Genomic DNA, 27,988 nt, shown 5'->3' with positions numbered 1-27,988 from the left:
AGTACGCACGCTGACTCCTGATCAGCTCTTAACAAATCAATGGACACGCCGGCGAAGGGGGGGGCGGGGCTTGGTTGGTGACGCTGCACGTTCATTTACGTCGGTGACGGTCATCGGGAAACATGTCGGCATCTGAGACAACGACAAAGGTAGCAAACCCTCTGCAGTCCAAACATGTATGCTCCACGAAATGTACGCCTGTTTAACCACCCGTAAACACTTTAGCCTGCACGGCAGAACAACGGCGCTAACCCCGCAGTCTGCCACGATGCAGCACGTCTTTACCTGTCGACTATTAGAGCTCTTTGTTGCAAGCTGTGCTACACTGCTAGCCACGTTAGCATGTAACAGTTTGTGTTGACTGGTTGAATAGCTTTGGTGCTGTCAGTGTTTTCATTGTTTCCTCAATGCTCTGCTCGGTTGCGTCGCTGTAAAACTGTCGTCTTGCGTTGTTTTTTAATCACAGTATATTTATGCACTATTCTCTGAGATTAGACCGGTTTTCAAAGCAGAAACTGTGACTGTAATAAGATAACTCCGGTGATATGAAGCATTTAAACAGTCAGCGTGTTAGCTTTGTTTATTTTGTGGACTGGTGCTGGCGGACGGGTCCTGCTCTGGTTTGTGCGAAAGGCATGAATGGGTTGATTGACTGATGGCGGCACTTGACGTCACACCAGGGAAGATCAGCCATTGGTGGGAAAGTTTATTTTGGAGTGGAGAACAGGGAAACGAGTCGCGTCAGTGGCACTTGAACGCATCGTTTTTTGGCAGTTACACATTAACGGATGTTACCACGTGACTTTCTCTTTCAGCTATCTGCCACTTTAAAATACTCGTTTTAAGAGGAAGTGCTGGTAGATTAAATTTGCAGCAATCTAAGACTAAATGTAGCATCACTGGTAAAAACAATGGTTGAATTTAAAAGGACAGTTTGATATTTTGTGCTTTTTTGTGTGTGTTGTTTTTCTGTCAGGAGCCTCCTGAAGGAAATGACTCAGAAACACCCGCAGGTCCATTAGCCGGACCAAGTCAAGTAAACGAAGGTAAGTCCAACACAGCTCTTTTATGCATATGATGCATGTTATTGTCATTTGTCGGTTCTACTTAAAAACCTTGCAGAGAACTCTAAACTTGCAGATAATGCAGCCTCCACCTCAGCTGCTGTTGCCAAGAAGACAGAGCCCATGGGTGGGATGTCGTCAATGTTGTCATCACAGCAGCCAGGGAAAGACGCTTCTGGAGAGAATGGAGAGAAATGGTCACCCGCCTCCTCCCCAAAGAAACCTGCTGCAGGTAAGCTTTCACTGGTGTGGCTCTTTATTTGATTTATCTCATTTGATCTGTCTCAAATTTTACAAGATCATGATCCTGGAGCATAAATACATATTAGGGTTTTTGGATATCCAAATATAAATATTTAAAGTGCAAAAGTTTTCACTTTATCACTAGTTAGTGCTTATGTTTCTCATGTTTTTCTTCAAAATGAATGTGATGCTAATCATTAATATGTTTTTAATCTTTTTTTAAAGCATCTAACAGTAATTACCTATACCTACCTCTTACAGGACACGCAGCAAAGTCCCTTCCATCAATGTCCTCTCCGTCTACATCCTCTCCGTCTACGTCTTCAGTGTTATCACCTGGTCGAGCAAAGATGAGTGTTTCTGGTCCTGGAAGCAGTAAATCCGTCCCAGCACCTGGTCCTTCCTCTTCTTCTTCTTCATCTTCCTCCTCTGCCACAGCTTCCTCAGCTCCTTCTTCTGCCCCACCCAAGATCCACAGAGCCCGCAAGACCATGAACAGGCCTCCACCAGGACAGGTGAGCCTCCATTTATCATCTCCAGCATAAAAAAGCAAACGTGTAATGCCCTCGAAAGTGTCTAGTTCAAAGTTAAAAATCTTATAACAGAGCATAATAGCAGGGGTTCAAATCTTTGCTGCAACCTCGTCATGACCATTTGAGTTTTTGTTTCACAGATGAGCCACATTGAGGGACCCGTGACACCTTCAGGATCCTCCGCCTGCCTTTCCTCTGATGCTGAAACTGGTTAGTGGCTTTAGATTACGCGCGCTGACTAACATTTGCCTGTGTACAATAAGTTGCTATCAGTAAAAATGAGTTAGAGTGCCTTGTTTAAGGTAAAACCCACTCATGGTTTATGCATCATCATGTTTCTAATAGCTTCCAAAAGAAGAAAACTGGGTCATTTATCTGACAGCACACCTGCAAAGTCTGAGATTGTTCCAGACAAAGCTCAAACTGTGGTAAGATTATGTTTTTGCAGGTGTATAATTTACACTACATACAATATAAGGTTTCAGTTGTTAATGTTGTGTATTGTCAATGTCTTTTCTGATTTATTTTATGACTCAGGAAGAGACGTTATTCCATAAAAAAGTGGAGCCTGTAAACAAAAGCACAACGGAGAAAAGCAACGGCAGTGTGGGGAAGTCAGAGGAGGAAAAAAATCAGATTTCCAGTCCATCCACACGGGATTCAAAAAAGGTGTGAAGCTTACGTTTGCTTATTGTCACTCATCATGCATGACTAAAACAGGTTCTGCATGTCATGTATCTGTTGTTAAAGGTTTATTCCGTTTGTCACTTTTCTAGTCTGAAGATGGTGGAGCAGAGGCAAGGCAGCACGCTAAAGACATAGAGGGGTCAGTGAACATGTCAGATCATGTGAGTGATTCTATCTATCTTATAAACTTGATATTTACTTTATCAGCTGCACTGATCTCTCGCTTTGTCTTCTAAGATTGCACACACCCGTAGTCACTGTAGCTAACCAGACAATTATTTTATTATCCTGTACTTGCTTGAAAATCCAGATTGTATAATAAATGATTGACAGTCATTTAACTTCTGGAATAGATGATATCCTACTAGATTATGTAGTGTAACGTGTCTAAAGATTGAAAGCCACTAATTCATGTCATCATTCATTTCATGTGCCATGTGGAGTTCTTTTGTAAATGTTTACATTCAGCTCCAAAATGATTTATATCTTTAAGGCCTGACAAACAATTTCAATTAATTCCTCATAAAACTCTTGCAAAGCAGTTTTAAAAAGCAGTATATAAACATTTTACTTTGACCCAATTGTAAAAACATTGCTCTATAGTGCTACTAGTGATCAAACACTCTAAAAAACACCTTCAACAACCTCAGAACTGATACTCAGTTACTGCGAAGTCGTTTTAAGAAACATAATTTGGTCATAAAATATACTGCTCTGTTCTCCACCCTTCACAGATGTCAAGTTTTTATATTCAGACAACATTTCTTTTATTGCAGAGCTCAGAGTCTGAGACACAGAGAGCCGGCCAGAGTAGAAATGAGAGCGAGGAGTCTTCATGGCCTCAGTCGGACCAGGACAAAGAGAGAAACACAGCTGATGTGGTGGAGACAGTGGGAGGTGAGTGACTTTACCTGGTGGGTTTCCTAAAATCAGTCTCATACTGTCTCAACGATCAACATGCCCCCCGACCCCCCCATGCATCTGTCATGGTCAGTGCTTACAGTTTGTCATTTGTACTCAGCAGGAAGGTCTGCTGAGTACACAGAGGTTCCCTTGGGTGCTCTGGACATTGCTGCTGCTGACAGTCTGACACTTTCTCCTCATCATGGTAGGTTTATGATGGATAAAACAAGGAATATTGAGAAGCCACAGTGGCCTCTGTCAAAGTTCAGTTGATTGATAATCAATAAAGTAATCAGCAGTTTAATCAATGATGACCATAATTGTTGGTTGTATCTTGAGTGTAAGCCATCTCTCTGTATGTGGATTTAAATCTAATAGTATTTAAAATACACACACACATTCACGGTTGGAAACCATCAATAGATCATAAACTCACATCTCTCTCTCTCCTCTGCAGAAGGAAGTGATGCAGGAGACACGGAGCGGCTGGAAGAACTCCCTCTGTGCAGTTGCAGGATGGAGGCTCCTCGAGTTGACAGCACCAGCCACCGCGTCAGTAGACAGTGTATGGCCACTGAGAGCATCAACGGAGAGGTTTGTGTCAACTCGGCAGGTAGTCATTTAAAACAAGTACCATCTAGGGGTGGGCGATATATCGAATATACTCGATATATCGCGGCTTGTTCTCCGTGAGATGTATAAAATGACTATATCGCGACCATCGAGTACTTCTCATGTAAAAGCCGTCTGCATTTAATTCTCCGGAGTTTTGCCTGTCACTCACTCCTGCTGCTCCTCACAGCGCGCAGCACACTGCCCCGCCCACTTTTTGTATCAAGTGAGGAGAGACAAGGCTCACACTGGAGGCATACCCGCCGCGTAACGGCTGCGCCGCGGTCACCGGAGCAGATAGCTGCCAGTCTAGTCAATGAGAGCACTCACACAGGGCGCGCCGCGGAGCGTCTCAGAAGCGTCTCCCCGCGCCACGGTGCGAGCTTTCTATAGCATTTCTATTTTTGACGCGAGCCGCTGCTAAACCTCAATACGCAGTTCATGTAGCTTATTACAACTTCAAATCAACATTACGTCATGACCGGTGGCACCAGGTGAGCAGTCAGTCGATCAAAGGGTCTCAACATGAACGACGAGAGACTAATTGTTGAAGTGGAACAACACACAATAATTTATGACACAACAGATGCTTTTTATAATCTCTTCCATGTTGTGATCTCGTGTGAATACGGCCGGCTCGCTACACTGCCAAGATGCACCCGGTGTGAGTTGACGCAGGGCAGAGGACGCAGCTAAAACGCGGCGCAGCCGTTACTAATCTATAATAGAAGGGTCTACTTGAATCATCATACTGATGTTATTTTTTGCATCAAAGGGTTGAATTTAACATTCATAGTGATTTACAGGAGAAATAAAAATATCAAGATATATATCGTGTATCGCGATATAGCTTAAAAATATCGAGATATTGGTTATAGGCCATATCGTGCAGCCCTAGTACCATCATGTAAAATATGAATTACTTAAACATTTCACTAATTAGGACGAGATGTAAGGTTTTTCTGTGTATATCTGGGTAGCAGGACAGTGTGTGTGTCTCACAGACGGCTTTCCTTTAAACCACATCTCTAACTTCGGTCTCCTGCTCTGTTTGTCAGCTGAGGGCTTGTACCAATCGGACTATAAAAGGGGAGACCATGCGGCCGTCCAGCCGAGTGTCCCTCATGGTGCTCTGTGACGTCCATCGCTCACACATGGTCAAACACCACTGCTGCCCTGGGTGTGGATACTTCTGCATAGCGGTGAGCGTTTATATAACGTTCTTCTCCACCTTGATATCCCAATATCTTCTCCTTGTTCTCCTCCTCTATCTTTAATCTCTTGTCTCCTCCTACTTTCTTCTCTTTCTCCATATCCTACTTTCCGTTTTCTCCTTTAATATCCTACCTTTTCCTCAATATCTCATGATCCCCTCCTCTCTCCATGTCTTACTTTCTTCTCGTTCATATTGTGATTTCCTCTCTTTCTCCTCCTTGATATTCTAGATATCCTTTCCTCCTCTATAACTTTTATTATTATGACTTTCCTCTCCTACCTGATACCCTTTGTTCGTGTTATTTTCTTCTTCCTGTCTTTCTCCTCCTCTATCTTACTTTTATCTCCCTCCTTCTCGTCTTCCAGGGCACATTTCTTGAGTGCTGCCCAGACCAGCGCATCGCTCACCGTTTCCACCGGGGTTGTGTGACGGTGTTGGGCGGTGGGCGCAGCAGAGCAAATGGTGGCGGTATGCTTTTCTGCCCCCACTGTGGTGAAGATGCCTCCGAGGCCCAGGAGGTCACCATCCCCTCCTTTAGCTCAGCCACAACCTCCGCAACCACCGTCGTCACCATGTCGGCCTCGTCCACCACCACCCCGTCTCTGCCACCATCTGCGCCCACGGCACCCTCACTCGCCGCCTCGACGGGGGGGATGAAGGACGGGAAGATGCCTGAAAGACCTGTCAGGTAAAACTGAGTTTAGGTTTTATTGGCTTCATTAAACTATATAAAATGTATTATTTTCTTACCCGTGCTCTTCTTCCCTGCGTCTTCCAGTGCACGTATGCGTAGCCATGGCTTGGTAACACTGGCATTAGAGCAGCAGCAGCCGCCGTCACAGCCTGTAGCCGCGGCAGCAACTGTGGCCACTGTCCCCCCAGCAGAGGAAGGAGTGGACAGCGTGGGACCGTCTCTCTGTATGCCAAATGGGAAACCCATCAGCCCCAGCGCACTTCCACCAGGGCCCAGCAGGGCGGCGCTGCAGAAAGCCATTCTCACACAGGACACAGAGAGGTTTGACTTTTTTCAGTGATAGTAGGTTAAAGGATTGAACAGTGTCCAATAATTGAGAGGTACAAAAGTATTCTGCAGTAAATCATAGAATCCCAGGTTGAGCATCTCTGCTTTATCTGTAGAAATCAGTTTGTTGCAAACACACAGTACATCTGCAGCCACGGCAAAATTGCATGTTGCAGTCTACTTCTCTGAGAGAGAGAAAGTATTTCCAGTTGTGTTTGCTTGAACTCTTCCAAGGAAAATGACATAGACTTCAGTAGACAAGAAGACATCAGACAGGTTTAGACTGATCTGTTTTTAATTTACCAGGAAGAAGAAACTGAGATTCCACCCCCGTCAGCTTTACCCTGCTGCCAAACAAGGAGAGGTGCAGAGAGTTCTGCTCATGTTGAGTGAGTGACAAAAACAACACACAATTTTTCATTTATGTGTCTGTATAAATACAGAAAAGCTTATTTTGCAACATCTATGCAGGTTTGATCGTGCATTAAAAGTGTATTGTTCATGACAGCTTTTGACCATTTGTGTTTATGTCACAGTGGAGGGCATAGATCCAACATACCAGCCGGACTCTCAGAACAGGCGCTCTGCTCTACATGCTGCAGCTCAGAGAGGTCTGCTGGAAGTCTGCTATATGCTCATACAGGTGAGAGTCTATTATTAGCTTATGTGTTGTTTATTTTTGTTCTACAATTAGTGCACATGCTGTAAAGCGGCTTTAATACATATTTTTATATTTAAATGGTGCTCACCTCTCTCTTCATTTTCTGCCACAGTGGGCAGCTGTTTGCTCTAAAAAACAACTTTACAGTGGGTTTGGGGGCTTGCTGGTGAACATAGCAGATTGTTTGGCGCCTTGACATTTCCCTCAGGAGTAAAGACTGAAACAGAGTGAATATTGAACTTGCATTCAACAGGTGGTGGATGTGTAAATAAGCCACTGTTACCTAATAGGTCCTCCATATCAACTTTAAAAGGTGATGATGTCAGTGTTGTGTTCACAACTCGTGTCTGCTGCCCCCACGTGGCCTAAAACTGTAATTGCAATAAAAGAATGTAAACAAGCACAGGGTAAAAGTGTGTAGCAGAAAGAGGCATTGAGGATCACTGCTGATGTTACTTAAAGCAAAATGCGACATAAAACATAGTGTTCATTATTCTCTTTCTTTGTTTAATTGTTACCTGCTCTCCTGAATCAGATTAAGGATTATATGTGATTATATACTGACAGGCCGGCGCTCAGGTGGATGCACAGGACAAAGACCTGAGGACCCCTTTGTTGGAAGCAATCATCAACAATCACATTGAGGTGGCTCGCTACCTGTTCCAGAACGGCGCCTGTGTCTATCATGTCGTGAGTCTCTTTTAGTGCCTAAAATAAAAACATAAATGTGTTTTTTTGTTTGTTTGTTTTTTCCAGGCCTTTTGTTGATTTCAGTCTTTGTTTTTATCGTCATTCTTTAGGAGGAGGATGGATATACTGGCCTCCACCACGCAGCCAAGCTGGGAAACCTGGAAATTGTCAACATGCTTTTGGAAACGGGGCAGGTTGATGTAAATGCACAGGTAAAGGAAGTGCAAAAGGTTCACAGCTATATGCAGCCGATGGGAAACTGATCAAAATAAATATTACATCAGATCTAAGTTTTCCACAATCATCCCATTCTCTGATATTTATGCAATAACATGCAATCATTTAATCAAAGTGTATCTGTCTGATTCGAAGTGATGAAAGGCAGCTGTGGCCTAACTCCGATACTTCTGTCCATTGCTTGCAGGACAGCGGTGGCTGGACGCCGATCATCTGGGCTGCAGAGCACAAACATGTAGAGGTGATAAAATCGCTGTTGAACAGAGGAGCTGATGTCACCATTAATGATAAAGTAAGTTTCCACTGGCGAACGCCGAGGTCTGTAGGGTTACATCAAATCTGTCTTTTTGCCAGAGGCTCCTCTGAGTTTTCCTGTGAGTTTTCAAGTGGTAACAGAAACAAAATGAATGTAGTTGCATGAAAATTTTTCAGGTTATTACTTTAAACAGTCCCATCTTTCCTCTCAGGAGCTGAATGTATGTCTGCACTGGGCGGCATATGCAGGAAATGTGGATATAGCAGAGCTGGTGTTGAACTCTGGCTGCTCGCTCGCCTCAGTCAATATGCATGGAGACACGCCGCTCCACATCGCCGCCAGAGAGGGTTATTTGGAATGTGTTACGTGAGTCTGTCACAAGCTTTAGCCTGAATTCATGTAGAGTCACATGATACTTTTGTCTTGAAGCCATAGCACCCATCCACCATTTACCACTTGTTATAATAACTTTTCCACTAACACAGCTGGGGAACACATGAGATGTTTTTTTAATTATTCTTGAGGCACAAGACTCAAATCTGAACACACACACGTGATACATATGCTTTTAGTTTCATCTCTGATGTTCTGATCCAATAAACATCCATAAATCATCACTGAAATACTTCTTATAACTCCAGAACTTGATTTACAATCATCACATTTTTAACATCTCTTCAGTATCAAAGCAATCCAGTGGTGGTTGTCTGTACATGTCTGGGTATATTGCAAACAAGAATTGCTAATAGCAGATTCTGCAAACCTGCTATGGTGCCAATTTACCAAAATCTAAACAAATCCAACGGGTTGTTCTGCAGTTTGTTCCTGTCCAGAGGTGCAGACATTGACATTATGAACAGGGAAGGAGACACTCCTCTGACTCTCGCACGGGCCGACACACCGGTGTGGGTGGCTCTCCAGATCAACAGGAAGCTGAGGAGGGGAATAACCAATCGCATGCTTCGGACTGAAAGAATCATCTGCAGGTAGGGCTGAATATCAAACTTGTTTTTCTTAATCGGATGTTTTTACTCTTGCTGTTTCCTGATGTTTAACTCCTTCCTTGCTTTCGGGTTGCAGTGACGTTGCGCAGGGCTACGAGAACGTACCGATTCCCTGTGTGAATGCAGTGGATGACGAGGGCTGTCCGTCAGACTACAAATATGTTTCAGAAAACTGTGAAACTTCAGCAATGAACATCGACCGCAATATAACACACTTACAGGTAAAACATTCAGCAGGGTCTAATTTTGACTTCATAACTGTTTTTCTCTTTTTATTATTTAATTATATTATCTACAATGAAAAAGATTCATCTCGTTTTTTGAATTCTCTTTATTTCAGCACTGTAGCTGCACTGATGACTGCTCATCTAGTAACTGCCTCTGTGGACAGCTCAGTATCCGCTGCTGGTACGACAAGGTAAATGGAAATGTTGTTTTACAGCCACATCATCAAAGTAATCTGCTCCAATCAAAGAAAGGAAATTTTCTGGCATCATTTCAACACTTACTTGCATTCCTTAACTCAAATTTTCCTCTGAGTTCTCCAGAGCATCATATTTAGTACTGACAGTAATTTAGCAGAATGGGGTAGATAAATGGACTCAATAAATATCTATATAATATCTGTATACATTTATAAGCAGGTTTGTTTTGAAAGTCAGTGAGATCTATGAAGTCTTTGATCAGGATTCACATTTACAGGATTTACAGGACAAACTAAAGAAGTTAAGCTAATATCAGGTGGTTGTTTCATTTCCCAGGATCAGCGGCTGCTCCAGGAGTTCAACAAAATTGAACCTCCACTCATATTTGAATGCAACATGGCGTGTTCCTGTTACCGAACATGCAAGAACCGTGTGGTGCAGGCAGGCATTAAGTAAGAACTTTAAAACATTAAACATATTTTACAACCACATAAAGCTTTGAAATAATTCTAACAGCAGAGATGTGACTGATCTTTTATGACCAGTCTAAACCTTAATTTCCTTTTTTTCCCCTCCAGAGTTCGTCTTCAGCTCTACAGGACAGAGAAGATGGGCTGGGGGGTTCGAGCTCTGCAGGATATACCCCAGGGAAGCTTCATCTGCGAGTAAGAGATGCCTGTCCAGGCAACAGGTTGGATTTATACAAAAAGTCAGAGTTGATTAAATGACGCTTCTTTCCTCCGTCCACACAGATACGTCGGGGAGCTGATCTCCGATGCAGAGGCAGATGTTCGAGAAGACGACTCATACCTGTTTGACCTCGACAACAAGGTGAATCTTTTGAAAATGTATATTTGTTTTTCAGTTTCTGCTAATGCACATTTTGACCTGGTGATGGCGCTAGAGGAAAAGTTTAGGGATCACCATCATTTTTAAAAGGATAAAATTATCCTGAGTGGGGCATGAATGTGTACTAAATCTATAGAGTGACATCAGCATGGCTACAAACAGGTAGAACAAGCCAAACATAAAATATGTGAATTTATTTTACATGGGAAAAAGTCAAAAATAAAACAAAAACAGAAAACAACCTGTGAAATAACAAATCATATGAATGTGTTCCAATAAATCTGACATGTCCAGTATCAGGATTGTGTGAATTTGTAGCTTTTTAACTCTAAGCATGTATTTCTTCCTGTTCTCTGTAAAGGATGGGGAGGTGTATTGTATCGACGCCCGCTACTACGGCAACATCAGCCGCTTCATCAACCACTTGTGTGACCCAAATCTCATCCCAGTACGTGTGTTCATGCTGCACCAGGACCTGAGATTCCCCCGCATCGCCTTCTTCAGCTCCAGAGACATACTCAGTGGACAAGAGCTGGGGTGAGACGTTTAGAATCACCTGTTTAAAACTTATATACTTCTTTTTTTCTCCTTTTACGTCCTCCCATCTGCTTTCCTTTACTTTCTTTTATTTTTAACCTTCCTGCCTTGTCTGTTTCATCAGGTTCGACTATGGAGACCGTTTTTGGGACATAAAGAGCAAGTATTTCACCTGTCAATGTGGGTCAGAGAAATGTAAGCACTCGGCCGAGGCCATCGCCTTGGAGCAGAGCAGACTGGCTCGACTGGAGTCTTGTCCAGAATCGGGAGCAGACTGTGGGGTGACCATGCTGGGAAACTCTTAAAACCTTAACCCATGGGGCCTTTTGGATTAACCTCATCCATCTCACACACGCACACTTGGCAATGGAAACACACCTTGAGGGTTTTATCATTTAAACGTTATGTGTCTGATGCATGGTGCTGTGTTTTTCTACTTGGAATGTCCTTTTTTTTCCCGTTCAAAACATGCAACCTTTTTAAAGCTGATGATTTCTCTTCATGGTAGAGGACATGATGAGCCTTAACATATTTTTAGACTGCGTGGATGCTATGTCTGATTCTCTACATACGATATGGTTTCTGTATATCAAGATGTGCTTTTGCTTCGACACATGAGGTTTCTGCATTAGAAGTCTGAAATCTTATATAACCATCATAAATATGTCATTTCTCTTGTGCCAACAAGCTCAATGCATTTTTACACAGTACAGTAATGGGTCAACCACCAGCCCATACTGGACACACTAAGGACCTGAGGGAGAGTGTTTTTGGATGATTGTGTTAGCTTTATTTTCTTTATTTTTGTACCTATTGTTTTCTTTATCATATTTAGTGTAATAAATTAGCTCATGAGTTGATCTTTGGGCGCTCGCATTAAGCGTGTCATTCTTCTCTTTTCTTATACATGCACTCACAGATGTCGCTCTGCACCTGTGAACACGGCTCTTCTTCCCTGACAAACAGGCAAACATTTTTTATGGCTTTCAAAGTGACATCATCCTGTAGTTTGGAGAATTTAGAAGTGATGCGACAGCTCTGGATGAGAGCTGCCATAACTACAATAACACCATTGTTGTTGTGTTGTCAGCAGGGGGCATTCACAGGCCTCCATGCTGAACAGCATAGATGCTGCACTAATCACAATCAAAGATGAAATGAAAGTGAGATGTTCCACTCTGTCCGTAATTCCCTGCTCATGATTTACACCATGGGCGGACTGGCCTACGGGGTTTCCCCGGTACAGCGTGGTGCCTAAGTGACGCGCTGACATTAGTGTGTTTACACTTTTCTACTGTCTATGAGGGAGAGGAGTGAGTAATTAATGCTAGTGATGAGCATTAATTCTCGGTCCGAACCCGGCCAAAAAAAAAGTAAAGAAAGAAAGATAGGAAGAAGCAGCCCGACCTCGGGTTTGGCCGTCAATGCCGCTTATTAGGAGCCAGACAGAGACAGCACAGCAACAGGTGACCTTAGCCCTACCTGACTGAAGCCATTAATATGTGGGGAGTGGGATGCATGATGGGATTCTTGTATTTTGGAAGGGATCTATGACTATATGTGACTATAATTTGATAAGATGCATTGTGCACCTGCTGGGTCAGCCTGCAGACCACATGCTGAGACAACCCCAACAGTCCAGGGTGGAGGCTGAGGTCACCAGATGAGTTCAAAGAGGTGACAGATGTGCAAGACCAATTGCCATCCTCCTGGTTTTTTGACTCCTTTGAGAATTTGGAGGATGCGGTACGAACATACTCAGCCAAAAAAAAATAATGATATTGAGCATGAAAACAGGATGGCATTCCTAAGCCTCCTCAAGTCCACTCTTGATCTGGATCCTGAAAGAAGAGTTAAACCCAGGAAGGCTTTAAAGAGCCCTTTTCTTTCAATGGTTCACTTGGAAAATAAGATGGAAACCAGCTCATATCCACATGAGGCACTTCAGTGCATGAATGTTTTGCCCTTGAATGATGTGTCACTCCATGAGTTCAACAACCTTAAGGCTGACCTCGAGAGGTAACTCGAACAGAAGAAACTCCTGCAAACAACTTATGTGAAGCTGCAAGAAGCACACAAACTGAGCCAGGAGAAGTTCTCTGCTAAGCAAACAAGACTCTCAAGCAAGATCTGGACAAGATCTGTACTTCACACTGCAAGATCTTTCCAAAGCCATCAGTATTGACCAGTGCTAAAAATGTTTTCATAGCACAGAGTGAATCATTATTGCAATACTGAATTACCATCAAAGATTGCAGAATTACACTGAGAGAGGCAGAGAGGGAAAAGTTTGAAAAAGCTCGTTCAGGCTGATTTTGAAAAGCTGCAGGCCAGCAGCTCAATTTGCTGCCTGCTGCCACAGTAAAAGACAAAGAGGTGACAAATAACCTGTTCACCAGAATCTGACTGCCTGTGACACAGGGTATAATATGTGTGATGTATGTGCAGAGAAATGTGCAGCTCATGAACACAAAGCTGATGACAGCGTACACAAGCTGTGTCATGATTTGAATGATTTTCTTCCACGTCCACTTGTCAGAATTATTTCATAGAGACTCTATCTCCATCCATTAGTTTAGTTTCCTTTGACACACAAATACATTGTGTGTGTGTGTGTGTGTACGTCAATCATCAACCACACCTGAAACTACGTCAGCTGCTCAGCCAAGAAAGGACTGTGCTGTGGACGCAAAACACACACATCAGGATGTAATGGTGTATTTTTACTACAAACACTGATTTACTGATTTGATTAATACTCAACTCACTTTTTAAAAAAAATCATTATTCAGTATTTCCCAACAGTATATGACGTATCTCTCCTTCCTGAGCTCTGTTGTCCACCCTTTGCTCATTATTGATGGATTACTCTCATTTGCAATACATGCATCCAAAATGTACAAGTAGAAACCAGCATGGAAATACTCAAGTGCAGTATAAATATATTTAAAACTGTACATAGGAACAGTACTTTAGTAAAGAAACATGTATCTAATCCCTTCAGGTGTGATCCCTCCTGTCAATAAACTATCTTCGGCAGAGTGCGCAGGTCCGCATCCCTCCGCAGGTGCGCTTGTGTCGTCACTGCCTAGTTACAAGTGGCAGGAAGATCAAAGATTTCTAACTTAGTTACCATGTTAGCTCGGACACGGTGTTGCTGCTCTTAAACGTCGCTTCAGCTGCTTGTTTGCACACTTTTAAGATTACCTGAAGCGTAGAAAGTTGCGGTTTTTTTAGAAGTTCAAGGTGAAGGCGGAACATGGGTAAAAAAGAGGAGAAAAATCCGGACAGCGAGTATGGTGAGCAGGCATCGCCCGTTACCTCAGAGGCTTCACGGCTGTGTTGTTACCAATGTATCCATGTTGGCTGCTTTGTCTCATACTAAGTTATTCCCAGTGTTTGCATTGAAAGAGCAGTTGTGAAATGTTTTTTTTATTATGTTAAATATTTTAGTTGCATTATGTTCAACGCCAGGCCATATTAAATTATAGTTTTTTGTTTTTTTATATAGTAAAATGTAGTTAATGTTACAATTTCTGTGTAAAACAGGAGCAGAGAAAAAAACTGAACTCCCTCCCTGAGGTCACATGCCTGTGTGCCAACAATCAGCAGGGATACACCTGGTTCAGTGGTTTACCAATAAATTATCAGTTGATAAGTTAGCAATTTAAATCAATAACATTTATAGACTGATCACTGAGCTAAATCATCCCAGACACTGGACCCGAAGAGGAACAAATGCTTCGCCTTACCAGAGAAACTTTGTTTGGCCTTTTTAGAAGATAAAAAATAAATCTGAATCTGTGGTTCATCTGAGCACATGAAAAAGGAAGAACATGATGCAGAAAATTATTTTATCTTGCTTTTCTCAAGTAATATTAATAATTATTTACTATTAATACTGTTTTACGCTATTTGGTACTCTCTTCCACCACATTTCATAGGAGAATATTTAGTTTACTTTAGTTACTTTGCAGATTCGGATTGATAATAAAGACAATGGCAGTGACAGAAGATGATTTGAAGGTTGATTTGTTGCTTGGGGCTATTAGTATAGTTACTTTCCTTAGGGCTGCAGCTAAATATTATTTAAATTAGCTGATAGGTGGCAAATTATTTTAATGATTAATTGACTTATTATCATATAAAATGTCAGTAAATAGTGGGAAATGTCCGTCAGAGTATCCAGAGTCAAAGGAGATGTCTACAAATATCTTTGTTGTCCAAAACCCAGAGATATTCAGTGTACTTCAGCAAAATATAAACAACCATGTAGCTAATTTCTGCTTGGAAAAATTAGATTAAAGTAACTGTGGAGTAAGTGGTCGAATCAAGTTAAACTTAACGTATGGTTCCCTCCTCACTGTCTGTGAAGCCTAAAAAGATAAATCCTGTTGCGCTTCAGACCTGCCTGTTTGAATTTCAGCATTGCCATTGTGTGCTCAGCAGATCTCCCGCATCCCTGTTTACTCTTTGGGGTATTTGATGTATTGATAGAGTCACATGTCTATTGACAGTATGGGAGGATTTGCATGGCTACGGTAAACAAACCCACCCTGGAGATAAATATTCCATCGGATTTCACGTCTCTCCTCAAATAACTTATGAAAACACCAGAGAGTAATGACGACAGAAGAGTTGACCACGCGTGTCGGAGCTGAAAGTTTGCTTACCATTACTGTAACAACTGAACCTCTGCTCTCTAAAAGCGTTTACACATGAACTCGTGCTCTGCTTCAACTCATCAATGTGTTCTTTTTAATTAGGAACCTGCTTCCTACCAGCTCTCTATTGTTCATCCTTCATGAGGAAGTACTGTTGAACACGACGCAGCTTCCTAATTGAGACTGCCCGTCGTTTCCCGTTGAAGTTTGCTCATTTTGTTGTACAATATGTTTGGGTTTCTTCTTTAGACACAGTCTTTTCTTTTCCTGTTGAGAATGTGTGGACATCAGCATTGGGGAAATAAGTGACTCGTTCTGGGTTGTTGCTGCCAATCATTGACCAGATCATTTGTTAAAGCTGCTCGAGGAAGCAGGAAAGAACACGGATGGGTTTGATTTTGAAAGTTGTTCATCTGGTTTTGAAACAAGTCCATCACACGAAAACACAATATTCCAGAAATGAAATGTTTTGAGTAATATTATATGGTCTGTCTAGATTATTTGATGTGATAACTGGTGTGGACATCTTACTTAATTAATGAACAGACATGTTCGGTTTGAACTTTTAGTCAAATCAAGCTATTCAAAGACTCTATCATGAGCCCTAGAAAATTATATTTAATATTTCCCTAACATTTGAATAGATATGAATGTTTCTTGTGGATTGATCATTTCTAGTTTTATTTATGAAGCACCAAATCATAACAGAAGATATCTCCAATGAATCATTTATAATGATCCTTTCTGCTGCTAACATGACTATTGGCAAAGTAAAGCCAAATTAGAGACACGTCACTCTTCTTCAGCCGAGGTCAAGTGATGAACTCGTACACACCTCTCAAATCCAGCAGCTCGTCTGCCTGCCTGGGGTTAAAGGTTTAAAGCTTTAAAGTTTTTTTTTACAAGGGTATAAAAATGGAAAATTCCTTTCATACGTGTCACTGAGCCATTTTTCCATGTTGTCATTTAATCTAAACACACAGCAGCGTACGCTAGCGTTGCGGGAGGCTGATGAAAGGGTTCCTTTGTTGAGATATCGCTGCTGAAATCATTTTTCCTGATGTTTCACGAGTTAACAGCTGATGAGCACAGAGGCACTGCCGCTGATATTGATATGTCAAATTCATGTTCCTCTGTGTGGCTGCCCATTGATATTCACGCACTGGTTATTGACCTGATATCCAGATCAGAGCAGAATAAATAGCTACTAACTTACTGCATCTAGTTTGAACATTTGCATCTCACTCAGCAGCCCTGACATGCTCACACCCATCGCTCCTATTCAAATTAGAGTCTGTAGAGATAATTCCCCTGTAGCTGCTATAAGAAATGATCACGGCTAGCTTTGTGGCTAAATGTCCATTCCTGTTGACCGATCAGGTTAGCACAGCATGTTAGTATTTGGGCAGATAACCAAAGGAACTGCACACTGTTCATCATCGAGGATCCACCAGGCACCTTTTACCACTTTCAAGTAAATAAGTGCCGAAACACGAAACTGTAGATTCACCTCTGTTGTTATTTATAGTCATTTCAAGCTGACGTCTGGTAAAAGGAGTCTGCATCCTCTTCTCCAGGCTGTGGTGTTTTTCCTGCCCGACAGGATCATGCAGTGGAGAATGACAGGCCTGACTCTCAGGACAGGAATGTTTTCAGTTGGGATCTCTTCAAACAAGTTTTCAGTCTTATGATTATAACAATTAAATTCTGATTAAACCTCTGCGACTCTCCCTCCTCTGCAAGCCTTCCTTTAAATGCAAATTGTATTCAAATAGTTATGAGCTGTGCCTTAACTCGGACCCTTTTCACTTCATTCTGTCCTTTACTGCTAACCATTGTTTAGTTAGTATGGAAAACAGCCTATTGTGTGAGATAAACAAAACCCAGTGGTGTTTTGTACCTGGCAGTCCACTTTGTTCCAGGAAATAATACAATACATCTAATTCTTGTACTGCAGTCACCTCAGTTAGAGTGTTACAGTGTCTGTGAGTAACTATCCCATTAAAAAAAAAAAAGATGCCATGAATGTTTTTTATCATTTACGTCACTGTAATTCATTAACTTGAGAAAAGGACACATAAAGACTCTTGGCTGCTTCCCCTAAACTGTTTTCTATGCACTCCACCTTCCTCTTTGTCACACAGGTGTAATCAGCAGTGCATTTCCTTGAGGTGGAATTTCATGTTAAGTGGCATTACAAAAAGGAGTGATAAGTAATTGTGTCCTTGAAATTGTGAAACCAAACAAGGAAGTTACTGATAAAAGATGACAGTGTTCCAGTCAGTAAAGGTCATTGTACTGCATCAGTGATATTACTTTGGATTAAGAACTATTGGTGACACTAAATGACGTTCGGTCAGTCTCCAAAAGTCTAAAAGTCTCTGCAGATGACAAATGCAACTGACAAATCTGTCACAACAGTCAGAGTTTCAACATGAGGTTGCTCCATTATCACCTCAGACCACGACTGCTTGTGGGTGACTTGTTTCTCACCATTAAGTGCATTTTCAGAGTCACCACCTCAAATCCCTCAATCTAATTCTGTTTGTATGTTACATACACTCCTCTTGTTGTACGTCTCCACTGTTTCCTTACAGCCTGCAAGCATTTAATTCTCGTTCAGATGTGTAAGAGCTAACACGATGCACGAGCTGTTGATGGCACTAAATGAACTGGTTTTCTTTTCCCAGGAGAACCTGCTCAGTTTGATCCGACATTCAACGGACCCATAAAGAAAAGGTGAATCTGCATCATTGGCTGCTAATCCCTGAATCCACAGTGTAGCTGGAGGGTTTCTCATGTGTATTGTGTGGTTATTTGTTAAGGCTGCGAGGCAAATTTTAGATGCAAAGCTCAGCCTGCTCACCTTGAACCTTTGCTGTCTCTCTCTTTATCAGAGGGTGCACTGATATAATCTGCTGTATCCTGTTTATGGCAGTCATCCTCGGCTATGCAGTAGTCGGGATTTTAGGTGAGTAACCTGATGACACCAACACAGGCCTTTGAGTCCGCCCCACGCTCACTGACATCACAATTGTTGTCCATTCTGTCTCTTCCACTGAATATCTCTGACCTTTTTATACTTTTCTAGTCTTTTGTAACATTCACTCCTTTTGTAGTACACTTCTAATATTTCCTGTATTATATGATTTAATACAGTTCATTCGTGTCCCGTATTAAGAGCTAACATCAGGCAGTTGAACAGTGAATTTGAGTTTTTAAAAGTTTACAATTATCTCTGAACTTGTAAATTTTATTTCTTCATTTCCACACTTTGAGTCATCACTAAAACAGAATTCTATTATTGCGACACTTCATTTCCGAACATCCAGTCAGAGGCTCTTTATTGCCGTGTCATCAAACTCATTCCAACACTCAGGGTCATCTGTCTTATCTCGAGTCAACAAAGAAACCTGATAGGTATTGCAGTCACCCCATGTGTGTCAGCAGCTCAAATAATTGGCTGTTTCCTTGTTACATGAAGGGCTGGATTTATTCTCCATTATTAAAATATTCTGAGACACTCTGGTAAAAGTGAAAATAGTCAAGGAATCTAACACCCGTGTCCTGTGTGTATGATCTGTTGGTAATACAGTCATGGTGACAGCAACTAACAATATGTGCATTCACCCTAAACTCCATAGAGACAAGAGAGATGTTCAGCCTGTCTGATAGATTGTGTTGCCCTCTTGTGGTTGGACTGCAATAATTCAGTAACTGTTGGTATGACCTGAACTTTTTAAATATATTGTCACTTCAAATGTAGTTAAAATAGTTTAAACATACTTTATTTGAAGTAAGTTTTTAAGTAAAATATATTTTCAGTGGTAACATGGCTCCTAACCAGAAGTGCAAAGAATGCTGCAGTAAATAAAATGATTCCCGTACCCAACTAAGAGTGAGTTGATTCTAAAGTGCAGTTAGATACAAACATGCCCACATGCAATCGTACTATTTATCAGTGACACAAAATGGAGTTAATGGAGTGTGACTAATTTGCCATTATGTTTGACGTCATTCTTCTTATCTCTGTTTCACTCTGTTTGTTTTTTTCTATCAGCTTGGCTCTATGGAGATCCTAGACATGTTCTTTATCCAAGAAACTCAACTGGATGGTTCTGTGGCACTGGACCAAATAAGTAATTTGATCTTGATCGCACTTTTTCATGTTATGAACTCGATTATATAAATCTGCATTCGACTGGATAAAAAAGCTTTTTTCTGTCTGCCCTCTCTCAGAGACCGGCCTAACCTGTTCTACTTTGACTTTCTCAAGTGTGCCTCATCTGTTAATGTTATGGCAACTGCCCTGAATGGTTTTCAGTGTCCAACCACACAGGTAGAAAAGGCTGCTTGATTTTGTTGTTTCTAATGGTATTATACAATTTACCAGATTTCCCAGAAATAATCTTTTTTTCATCACCTGTAGGTGTGTGTGGAATCTTGTCCCGATATGTTCTGGGCTGTGGGAGTAGACAAATATTTTCCAGGTGTAAAGCCAGCAGATGTTTTCAATCAAAGCCTTTGTGTGCCATCCATAGACCTGAAAAATACTAGAGAGGTAAGTCCCATGTTGTTACCTCATGTGTGTCTCCCTGTCAGTTCTATAATATATATTTTTTTTATTTAACCTTTATTTAACCAGGAAAAGTCCACTATGACCACTACTACTAAAAACCTATTTTTCAAGGGAATCTTGGCCAAAACAGGCAGTAAATAAACAAGTAAATAACACAGATACAAATCACAAAGTATTACAACACATAGCAATCTGAAAAAACATAAAAATGCTGCACAAGCCATGAATTTATCACTTAAAGCAACAACACCCCAATGATTCTGTAAGAAATCCGATCTTTGAGTTTTAAAAGGTTCTGTAAAAAAGTCTGAGGATGCAGACTATCCCGGCCTCTCCCAAAGCTCTGTACGAACATTTGGTACAAACAACACGTCAAAGTCTCTTGATCACAACAAGTACTGTTCATCACACATCCGAGAAATATAAGAACATGGATGGAAGCAACTATTCTTGGTATGAGATACAACATGCACTTGGTTTTGTCAGCATTAAGAACAAGTTTCAGTTGGTTCCAGATGCTCTGTGTTATAAAAATTAGGACTATACTGGGGTGCAGTTGTTTTAACTCTTACAGGGTGTGTGTGTGTGTGTTCGTTCTTTGCATATCTCGTCCGCTCTTTTCTTCTGCCAGGTATTCACTGAGGCTGGCACGGAGAGATTATTTTAAAAAAAAAAAAAAAACTAGTCCAAGGACAAGAGAGACAGCCCATCCTGAGAAAAATGTATCAGAATCAACTGATAAGGCTCTTCACAGAGCCTTTTCTCTGTAACTCTCTTGTGTGTTGCACTGTTAAACGCTCCTTCTTGTACAAGAATAATAAATTCAACTTAAACTTTAAAACTCTGAATCCAGTCCTCCTTATTCAAGAGTTCTTCCTTTAAAAATTCTCGGGACAGTCTGGATTATAAGATCCATTCACTTACGTAACTTCTTTTATTTTTCAGGATGTTTCACAAATCATAAACAAGGAGCTGTGTCCTTTCTTCACTGTTCCCACGACCTCTGGTGAGGGCAGCTATACACTTCATTTTCACTTTGGTCTGACAATACATTAGCACTGTAGCAAAGGCTGGTTTGTTTCCATGTGTATTCAGTTGATGGCTTGTGATTGTTCTCTCTTCTGTTAGTGCTGGGGAGATGTTTGCCAGATATCGCAGCCCTGGGGAACATACCTTCATCCTTTTCCGGTATTCCAGGCTTACCCTCCACAATTAATGACACAATCAACACAATCAAGAATGGCACTGGGTAAGACTGAGTGGATTCCAGACATCATCATGTGTTGATTTAAAAGCAGAGATAACTGCACATATGAAGACATTCGTTAATAACCCTGTTTCTGTCTCCTTCTCATCACCAGCACAGGGTCAGTGGCTTCGTGAGTTTTTGTGTTGACGTTTAGTGTAGCTGCTGGTTGTAGTCGCTCCTGTTGCTGTGTATAAGTCCGACTTTAGACGTTGTGTGAGGCGCTCTCTTGGTTCTAGCAGAGTTAGAGCATTAGTGTGTAGTTTTCCTACAAGCTACAGAAAAAAACCTCGATTTTATATGTCTCTACGCTGAGTGTCTGGGATTATCTTTCTTTCTTTGTTCTAGAAATGTATTAGTCTTTCTTTGTTTCTTTGCTGTATTTGTTTTACCCGACGCTTTGATTTTCACTTTGACTGTTTCAAACAACTAAAACAGCTTGTCCGTGCTTTTGTTTTCATTAGGGATGTCGTCAATGGCTTCAATGCCAGAGACGTCGGCATCCAAATCTTTGAGGATTTTGCATCGTCATGGCCGTGGATCCTCATGTGAGTTGCCCTGCAGAACCACACCTGCTGGCAAATGTACTGATAAAAATTACTCTTGAGATTTGAACTGAGAATTAAATCCCATTCGAGTGGTTTCATATCAGATTTGAATATATAACACAGAGCTACAGAACTTCTGAAACTTAGGAATGTTTTGTGTCTTACAATTTAATAATTAATACTTAAAAACCTCCACATTGTTTGATAAACTTACTCTGGTTTTATATTTGACCTCATCTCTGTTTGTTTCACCCCCTCCTGCCCTGCTCTCTCCTTTCAGTGGTCTGTTAATAGCCATGGCGGTCAGTATGTTGTTCCTGCTGCTGCTAAGATTCACAGCTCCAGTCATGGTGTGGGTGCTCATCATAGGAGTCCTGGGTGCTGGGGCATATGGTAAACACTCACCTAGGGTAGTTTTACAAGGCATAATGTTTTTTAATAAAATACTGATATAAGAACTATTCCCCCCGTTCCTCTCTGCAATTATGACGAGGTTATATCTTCCTACTAGCCTCTGAGTTGTTGGTGTTCCTCTTGCAGGTATATGGCATTGCTACTGGGAGTACGATAACTACAAGCAAACCTCAGCTACCATATCTGACGTTGGTTTCACCACCAACTTCAAAGTTTACCTGCAAGTCCAAGAGACCTGGCTGGCCTTCTGTGAGTCTGATTAAAATACCTTTTTAATCTTACTTGACTTGTCCATGCACTGATCAAATATTTCTCACAGAGGAGAGATACATTTTTATCTTTTCACTTTGGGTCATTAGCGTTTTGCAGGGTCAATGTGGTCAAAAAAATCACGTGTAAAACACAAACCAGATTGCAATGATTTACAAACCTTTTTCCACCTATATTCAATTGAATGTGGTAACAAGATATTAAATGTTCAAACTGATGAACTTTTGTAAATGTGCATTCATTCTGACACGGATGCATTGAAAAGATTTTTATTTACATTTTATCAGTGTTTTAATAAAGCAGCACTTACTTATGGGAATACCAGTACAGAAGAAATGAGGGGTATAAAATCGATAACTAATGTCATAAATTCCAACTCACAGCCAAGTGTTACAACATCCGTATCCAAAAATAAATCCAATAAAACCATTCTTAAACACACGTCATTTTTACAACAGCACTTGATCCTGATAAAAGATTAACTAGATTTAGTGTTTGTGATTCACAGCAGCTGTTTATGAAGCCCATACTGGAAATGTCACATTTTTAACTTATGCTCAGGTAGTAATGTTTTTTCCTTTTTTTGTTTTCCTTCCTTTTTTTTTTCAGTGTACAAATTTTTGTACAAAGTTGTTTTTTTCCCCACAGTAAGAACTAATAAATAAGAGTATAGTAGTTATCACTGTGTGGATTAGTGGTGTGTTTGTTTATGAGCCTCATTCTCCTCTTCTCACCCCTCAGTGATAATCATTTCTGTGGCCGAGGCCATCATTCTCCTGACCATCATCTTCCTGCGGACCAGAATCCTCATAGCCATCGCTCTCCTCCAGGAGTCCAGCAGGTGAGTCATGATGTCCGACAGTAAATCATTGTTCAGTTTCTTTGAATTAACCCAAATGTTTTTCATTTATTTAAATTACTTTTTATATTTATATTATATTAATTATCTTTACCTTTAGTAACAAATCATTACTAAAGTAATGATGAGCATTTTCCTGAAACCAGACTGTAGTGTAATTAGTGAGCCTTCAGATTGTTTGGGATCTTCCTGTGAAGCCATATGGCCTCAGTGTAATCTCATGATGTGTGTGTTCATATTCACAGGGCTATCAGTCACATGATGTCCTCTCTGCTGTACCCTCTCATCACCTTTGTTCTCCTGGTGGTGTGTGTTGCTTACTGGGGTGCCACTGCTCTGTATCCTTCTCATTTTGTGTGTGCAAATGTTTCCGTGCAGTCTGTTATTAACAGCGTACACCACATGCAGATACAGTCTATTGTATTCATGTCACATTGTGTGCTCAGTTTCACTTCCACAGTCCATGGTGTCAGTTTTTCTCTTAAACCGGCGTGTGTGTAGATATTTGGCCACTTCAGGGAACCCAATCTACAGAGTGGTGGCTCTCAACTCGACTGCGGAAGGCTGTGACAGAATCAATGGCTCTGTGGACTGCGACCCTCAGGTAAGAATTCAGACACACTCTCTGCACACCCTCTCGCCCACTGTGCCCTTCCACTTTTTCCTTCACTCATTCATCTTTCTGTCACCTCCCAGAACTTCACCGCATCAGATTACTCAGAATGCTCCTCTGCCAGCTGCATCTTCATCAAATACAACGACGAGGGTCTCTTCCAGAGGAACCTCTTCAACCTGCAGATCTACAACGTGGTGGCTTTCCTCTGGTGTGTCAACTTCGTCATCGCCTTGGGACAGTGTACGCTGGCTGGGGCCTTCGCCTCCTACTACTGGGCCTTCACCAAACCAGATGACATCCCCATGTTCCCTCTGACTGCCAGTTTTATACGCTCACTCAGGTAGGTTAATGAGCTGCTGTCACACTAGTTAAATTCCTGCAATAATCAATGTGTCCGCTGCTGTCAAACATGTCCAAAATAATGAACACCTGCATTTCCTAAGGAAACCATTTCTGGATTTCCGTTGTTCAGAACTTGTCCCACTTTTTTACCTGAAAGTTAGGAGTACTTTGGATAAACTGTAAAGAGTCATAGGACTGACTGACGGCAGTTCATCCTGTGGCTGCTAGAGGGTGCAGTAAACACATGACAGACTTCAGCTGCTAAACAACAGAAACCGCTAAGATCATTTGACACTTGACATTTTTGGTTTGTCTCGTAAAATGATGCAAGCTTTTGGATCTTCTTGCTGCTGATTAACACTGCTGCCATTTCAGGTACCATGTGGGCTCCTTGGCATTCGGTGCTTTGATCCTGACCCTTGTGCAGCTAGTGAGGATGATTCTGGAGTACATTGACCACAAAACAAGAGGTAAGACTGATGTATCCTCATTTCACTGGGATACTGAACAGTTTCTATCTGCTTAGTTTATTTTTTGTAACTTGTGCTACGAGACATCTGGAGCCTTAATTGTAACAACACATCAGAGTGTTTTTTATGTTGTCTTAAAGGTGTAATATTAGAAATGTTTCAGTGAGAAATGGCTCAAAAGTCTTAACGTGCTGTAAATCAACCTTCAGTAATCCATGGGATTCTCTGAAAAATGCATTGTCATGAAGCAGAGCTGTTTTCTTAGCTTGTTAGAAGTTGACATGTGACTCTGGCCTGAGACTGAATCCAAACACAAGTTCCTCTCTCTCATGTCTCTTTACCTAACCTTTACCAGTTCTATTACTAAATGTCTCAGTGCATGAATGAATACTAAACATGTGTAAGCAGCGTACACATGGAAACATGTCTACAGAAAAGAGTGTCCAATAACTGACAGGCTACTTCTCCTCCTCAGCGGCACAGAATCCATGTGCTCGTTTCTTAATGTGCTGCCTGAAGTGCTGCTTCTGGTGTCTGGAGAAGTTTATAAAGTTCCTCAACAGGAACGCTTACATCATGGTGAGCACAATATATTAATACAACCTTTTATACCCACTATGTATACCCACTATATACATTTTGTGTGGAAAAATGAATTAAAAAAACATGCTTTTCTATAACTAAATAACTTATTTTATCTACATAATACAAACAATTTCCAATATTTGAGATTTAAAATGGGTTCAATGATGGTGAAGAAGTTGACTTTGTTTCTTGACAGATTGCCATTTATGGGAAAAACTTCTGCGTCTCAGCCAGAAATGCTTTCATGCTGCTCATGAGAAACATAATAAGGTTTGTGCTGAAGTCAAGTTTGCTATTCTTAGCTTAAGTCTGCTTTCAGCCTGTAACAGGAATATATTTGCATGTGTTTGAGAGACTCTTCGAGTCGTATCTGCTAATAGTGTCATGTTTCTCTGACTCTGTCTGCGTGTCCCCCTCAGGGTCGTGGTGCTTGATAAAGTGACAGACCTGCTATTGTTCTTCGGGAAGCTCCTGGTGGTCGGGGGTGTAGGTAAGGATCACGCCAGTGCATCAGGAAAATGCACGAGAGTCACAGTTATAGTACAGTAACTTTACAGTAAATATATGTGGTGGGTTAAATTGATACAGAGCAACATTAGCATCCATTTGTCATAATTTTTCTAGTGAATATCTAGCTCTTTAGCTGATAAATACGTAAAGAAATAACGTTGTCAATTAGCTTTTTGATGCTGGCCAGGTTGTTTATTGTTAATATTGATCAGTGCAGCTTTAAATTTGGACATTTTTATGGACATGCTGCAACTATTGACGTCTTTCAACCAGAACAGTCTTCTCCAAAAAATAGCTTATTACATAGCATTGAGGAACGCTGGATACAGCACACCCCTGCTATGAATAATGGACTGTTGCTATGGACGCATTCCTGATCATAGACGGTAGCAGCAGGTGCAATAAAGTCATTTTTTAAATCAATATTTATATTGATTTAATGTGGTAACATTCAGGGTTATTTTAGTCTAACAACATTTTAAATTCTAACAATGAATTTAAAATGTTACTTAGATTTTACTGACATTAATTAATTGTTTATATACTCTGTTATATACTGTTTATATAAATTTGAAGTGTTAAAGCTGTCATAGTGAAATCTCTAATCATCAAAAATATACATGAATACAAGTTATAGAATCGAAGAAGAGAAACTAAATGAATAAACAAAGATGTGTTTGTGTTATTAAGACTGAACTCTGGATCTTCTTCCAGGTGTATTGTCCTTCTTTTTCTTCTCTGGACGAATCCTGTTACCAGGCAACACCTTCCGCTCTGAAACCCTCAACTATTACTGGATGCCAATTATTGTAAGTTACAAACCGTCCCTGTCTGTTATTTATAAGTGATTCAGCTCCATCTGTCTAACTGAAGTTTCCTCTGAATCTTTGCCTTACAGACAGTGGTGTTTGGCAGCTACCTCATAGCTCACGGATTCTTCAGCGTGTACAACATGTGTGTCGACACACTCTTCCTCTGCTTCTGTGAGTAGATGTTTACAGTTTACTGAGCATTATGTTCACATTTAAATGTTTTATAGACACAGGTATATTGAGTCAAATAAGATTGCATTTACAGTAATGCACTGTGGATATATCAGTAAAAAAGTTTTAGAAAATTTGAACACGTCAGTTTAAAGCTAAGCTAGAAACATGATTCGGATAACTGAATCATAGAAACAAGTGCACATGATCTGTTTCATCACGTCAGTTTGTTTGACCCTCACAGTGGAGGACTTGGAGCGTAACGATGGATCTCTACAGAAGCCGTACTTCATGTCCAAAAACCTCATGAAGATCCTCAACAAGTCCAACAAAGCACCAAAAAAGGGTAAAGGGAAGGACTGAAGACATTTTACCTGACGTCATGAAACCACATCAATGCTGTCAGATTTTCAGGATCACTTCATCTGCATCTTTTTTTTTTAGTTTACTGAAACATATTTGCTGATTTTGCACTTTTTAATGATTATTTTTACTGTATATGTACATATGTAGTAGTAATGACTGCATATATGAACGGGCTGGGCACGTGTATGCAAATAATGTGTAGATTTTAACGACATTTCTTCATTTAACCGTCTAAATGTCAAATTTGTTTTTGTTCACTCAGCATTCATGCTGCACATTTCAGTTCTGGATGATTTATCACGTTTCATTTATTCCAGATATATAGATTTTTAATGCACGTAAAGGTATGTATGTTTTTTTATTTTCACTGAGAAGCTTTCATAGGACTCTGATGTCATTTCTGCAGACAGAACAAAAGAATTTGCAACAACAAATGTTCTTAAATATCACATTTAAACATCTATTTTTAAAGATTTGTAAAAAGAAATGTTTTATAAATGCAAACATTTTAATGACTTATTGATTTATATTGAAAATACTGTAATAAAGTTGTAAATATGGCTGTACATGACCCAGTGTGTGCAAGACTTCCCATACA

The 27,988-nt window shown here is 40.8% G+C and overlaps 2 protein-coding genes across 9 annotated transcripts; both read left to right on the top strand.

Annotated features, from left to right (window-relative positions):
- Window positions 1-34: 34 nt before the first annotated feature.
- ehmt2 (euchromatic histone-lysine N-methyltransferase 2) lies at window positions 35-11,818 on the top strand. Of its 8 annotated transcripts, none has more exons than XM_010735374.3 (28): window positions 35-149; window positions 977-1,046; window positions 1,141-1,296; window positions 1,569-1,822; window positions 1,981-2,050; window positions 2,186-2,268; window positions 2,378-2,509; window positions 2,617-2,688; window positions 3,304-3,424; window positions 3,549-3,635; window positions 3,888-4,024; window positions 5,101-5,244; window positions 5,624-5,946; window positions 6,037-6,273; window positions 6,586-6,668; window positions 6,816-6,922; window positions 7,508-7,630; window positions 7,741-7,842; window positions 8,055-8,159; window positions 8,317-8,489; window positions 8,942-9,109; window positions 9,204-9,348; window positions 9,468-9,545; window positions 9,889-10,004; window positions 10,131-10,217; window positions 10,305-10,383; window positions 10,763-10,938; window positions 11,063-11,818. In XM_010735374.3, the coding sequence occupies exons 1-28, from the start codon at window positions 123-125 to the stop codon at window positions 11,241-11,243; spliced, it is 3,636 nt and encodes a 1,211-aa protein (XP_010733676.2). In that variant the 5' UTR covers window positions 35-122; the 3' UTR covers window positions 11,244-11,818. The 8 variants fall into 8 exon arrangements, with proteins under 8 accessions (XP_010733676.2, XP_019119875.1, XP_010733675.2 ...); XM_019264330.2 differs by having other exon boundaries at window positions 1,123-1,296; window positions 3,552-3,635; XM_010735373.3 differs by having other exon boundaries at window positions 1,123-1,296; window positions 8,335-8,489.
- A 2,179-nt stretch (window positions 11,819-13,997) lies between these two features.
- On the top strand, window positions 13,998-27,951 carry slc44a4 (solute carrier family 44 member 4). The gene is made up of 22 exons (XM_010737959.3): window positions 13,998-14,237; window positions 18,293-18,341; window positions 18,500-18,573; window positions 19,663-19,741; window positions 19,842-19,941; window positions 20,032-20,163; window positions 21,127-21,187; window positions 21,310-21,430; window positions 21,892-21,975; window positions 22,256-22,368; window positions 22,516-22,638; window positions 23,401-23,500; window positions 23,764-23,856; window positions 24,020-24,122; window positions 24,215-24,474; window positions 24,852-24,946; window positions 25,422-25,525; window positions 25,728-25,801; window positions 25,951-26,021; window positions 26,756-26,850; window positions 26,940-27,024; window positions 27,269-27,951. The coding sequence occupies exons 1-22, from the start codon at window positions 14,198-14,200 to the stop codon at window positions 27,385-27,387; spliced, it is 2,175 nt and encodes a 724-aa protein (XP_010736261.2). The 5' UTR covers window positions 13,998-14,197; the 3' UTR covers window positions 27,388-27,951.
- Window positions 27,952-27,988: the final 37 nt, after the last annotated feature.

The sequence above is a fragment of the Larimichthys crocea genome, chromosome XIII, assembly GCF_000972845.2.
Source record: "Larimichthys crocea isolate SSNF chromosome XIII, L_crocea_2.0, whole genome shotgun sequence".
Classification (NCBI taxonomy): Eukaryota; Metazoa; Chordata; class Actinopteri; family Sciaenidae; genus Larimichthys; species Larimichthys crocea.
Note: the sequence above shows the minus strand (reverse complement) of the source record. Positions and strands in the feature narration are given on the sequence as shown.

Coding starts and splice junctions, on each gene's coding strand:
- ehmt2 (XM_010735371.3), top strand. CDS start 123: ATGTCGGCATCTGAGACAACGACAAAG. Junction 150..976: donor CATCTGAGACAACGACAAAG/GTAGCAAACCCT, acceptor TTTTTCTGTCAG/GAGCCTCCTGAAGGAAATGA. Junction 9,349..9,467: donor GCAATATAACACACTTACAG/GTAAAACATTCA, acceptor TCTTTATTTCAG/CACTGTAGCTGCACTGATGA.
- slc44a4 (XM_010737959.3), top strand. CDS start 14,198: ATGGGTAAAAAAGAGGAGAAAAATCCGGACAGCGAGTATG. Junction 22,639..23,400: donor AGAGACCTGGCTGGCCTTCT/GTGAGTCTGATT, acceptor CTCACCCCTCAG/TGATAATCATTTCTGTGGCC. Junction 23,857..24,019: donor TACTGGGGTGCCACTGCTCT/GTATCCTTCTCA, acceptor GCGTGTGTGTAG/ATATTTGGCCACTTCAGGGA.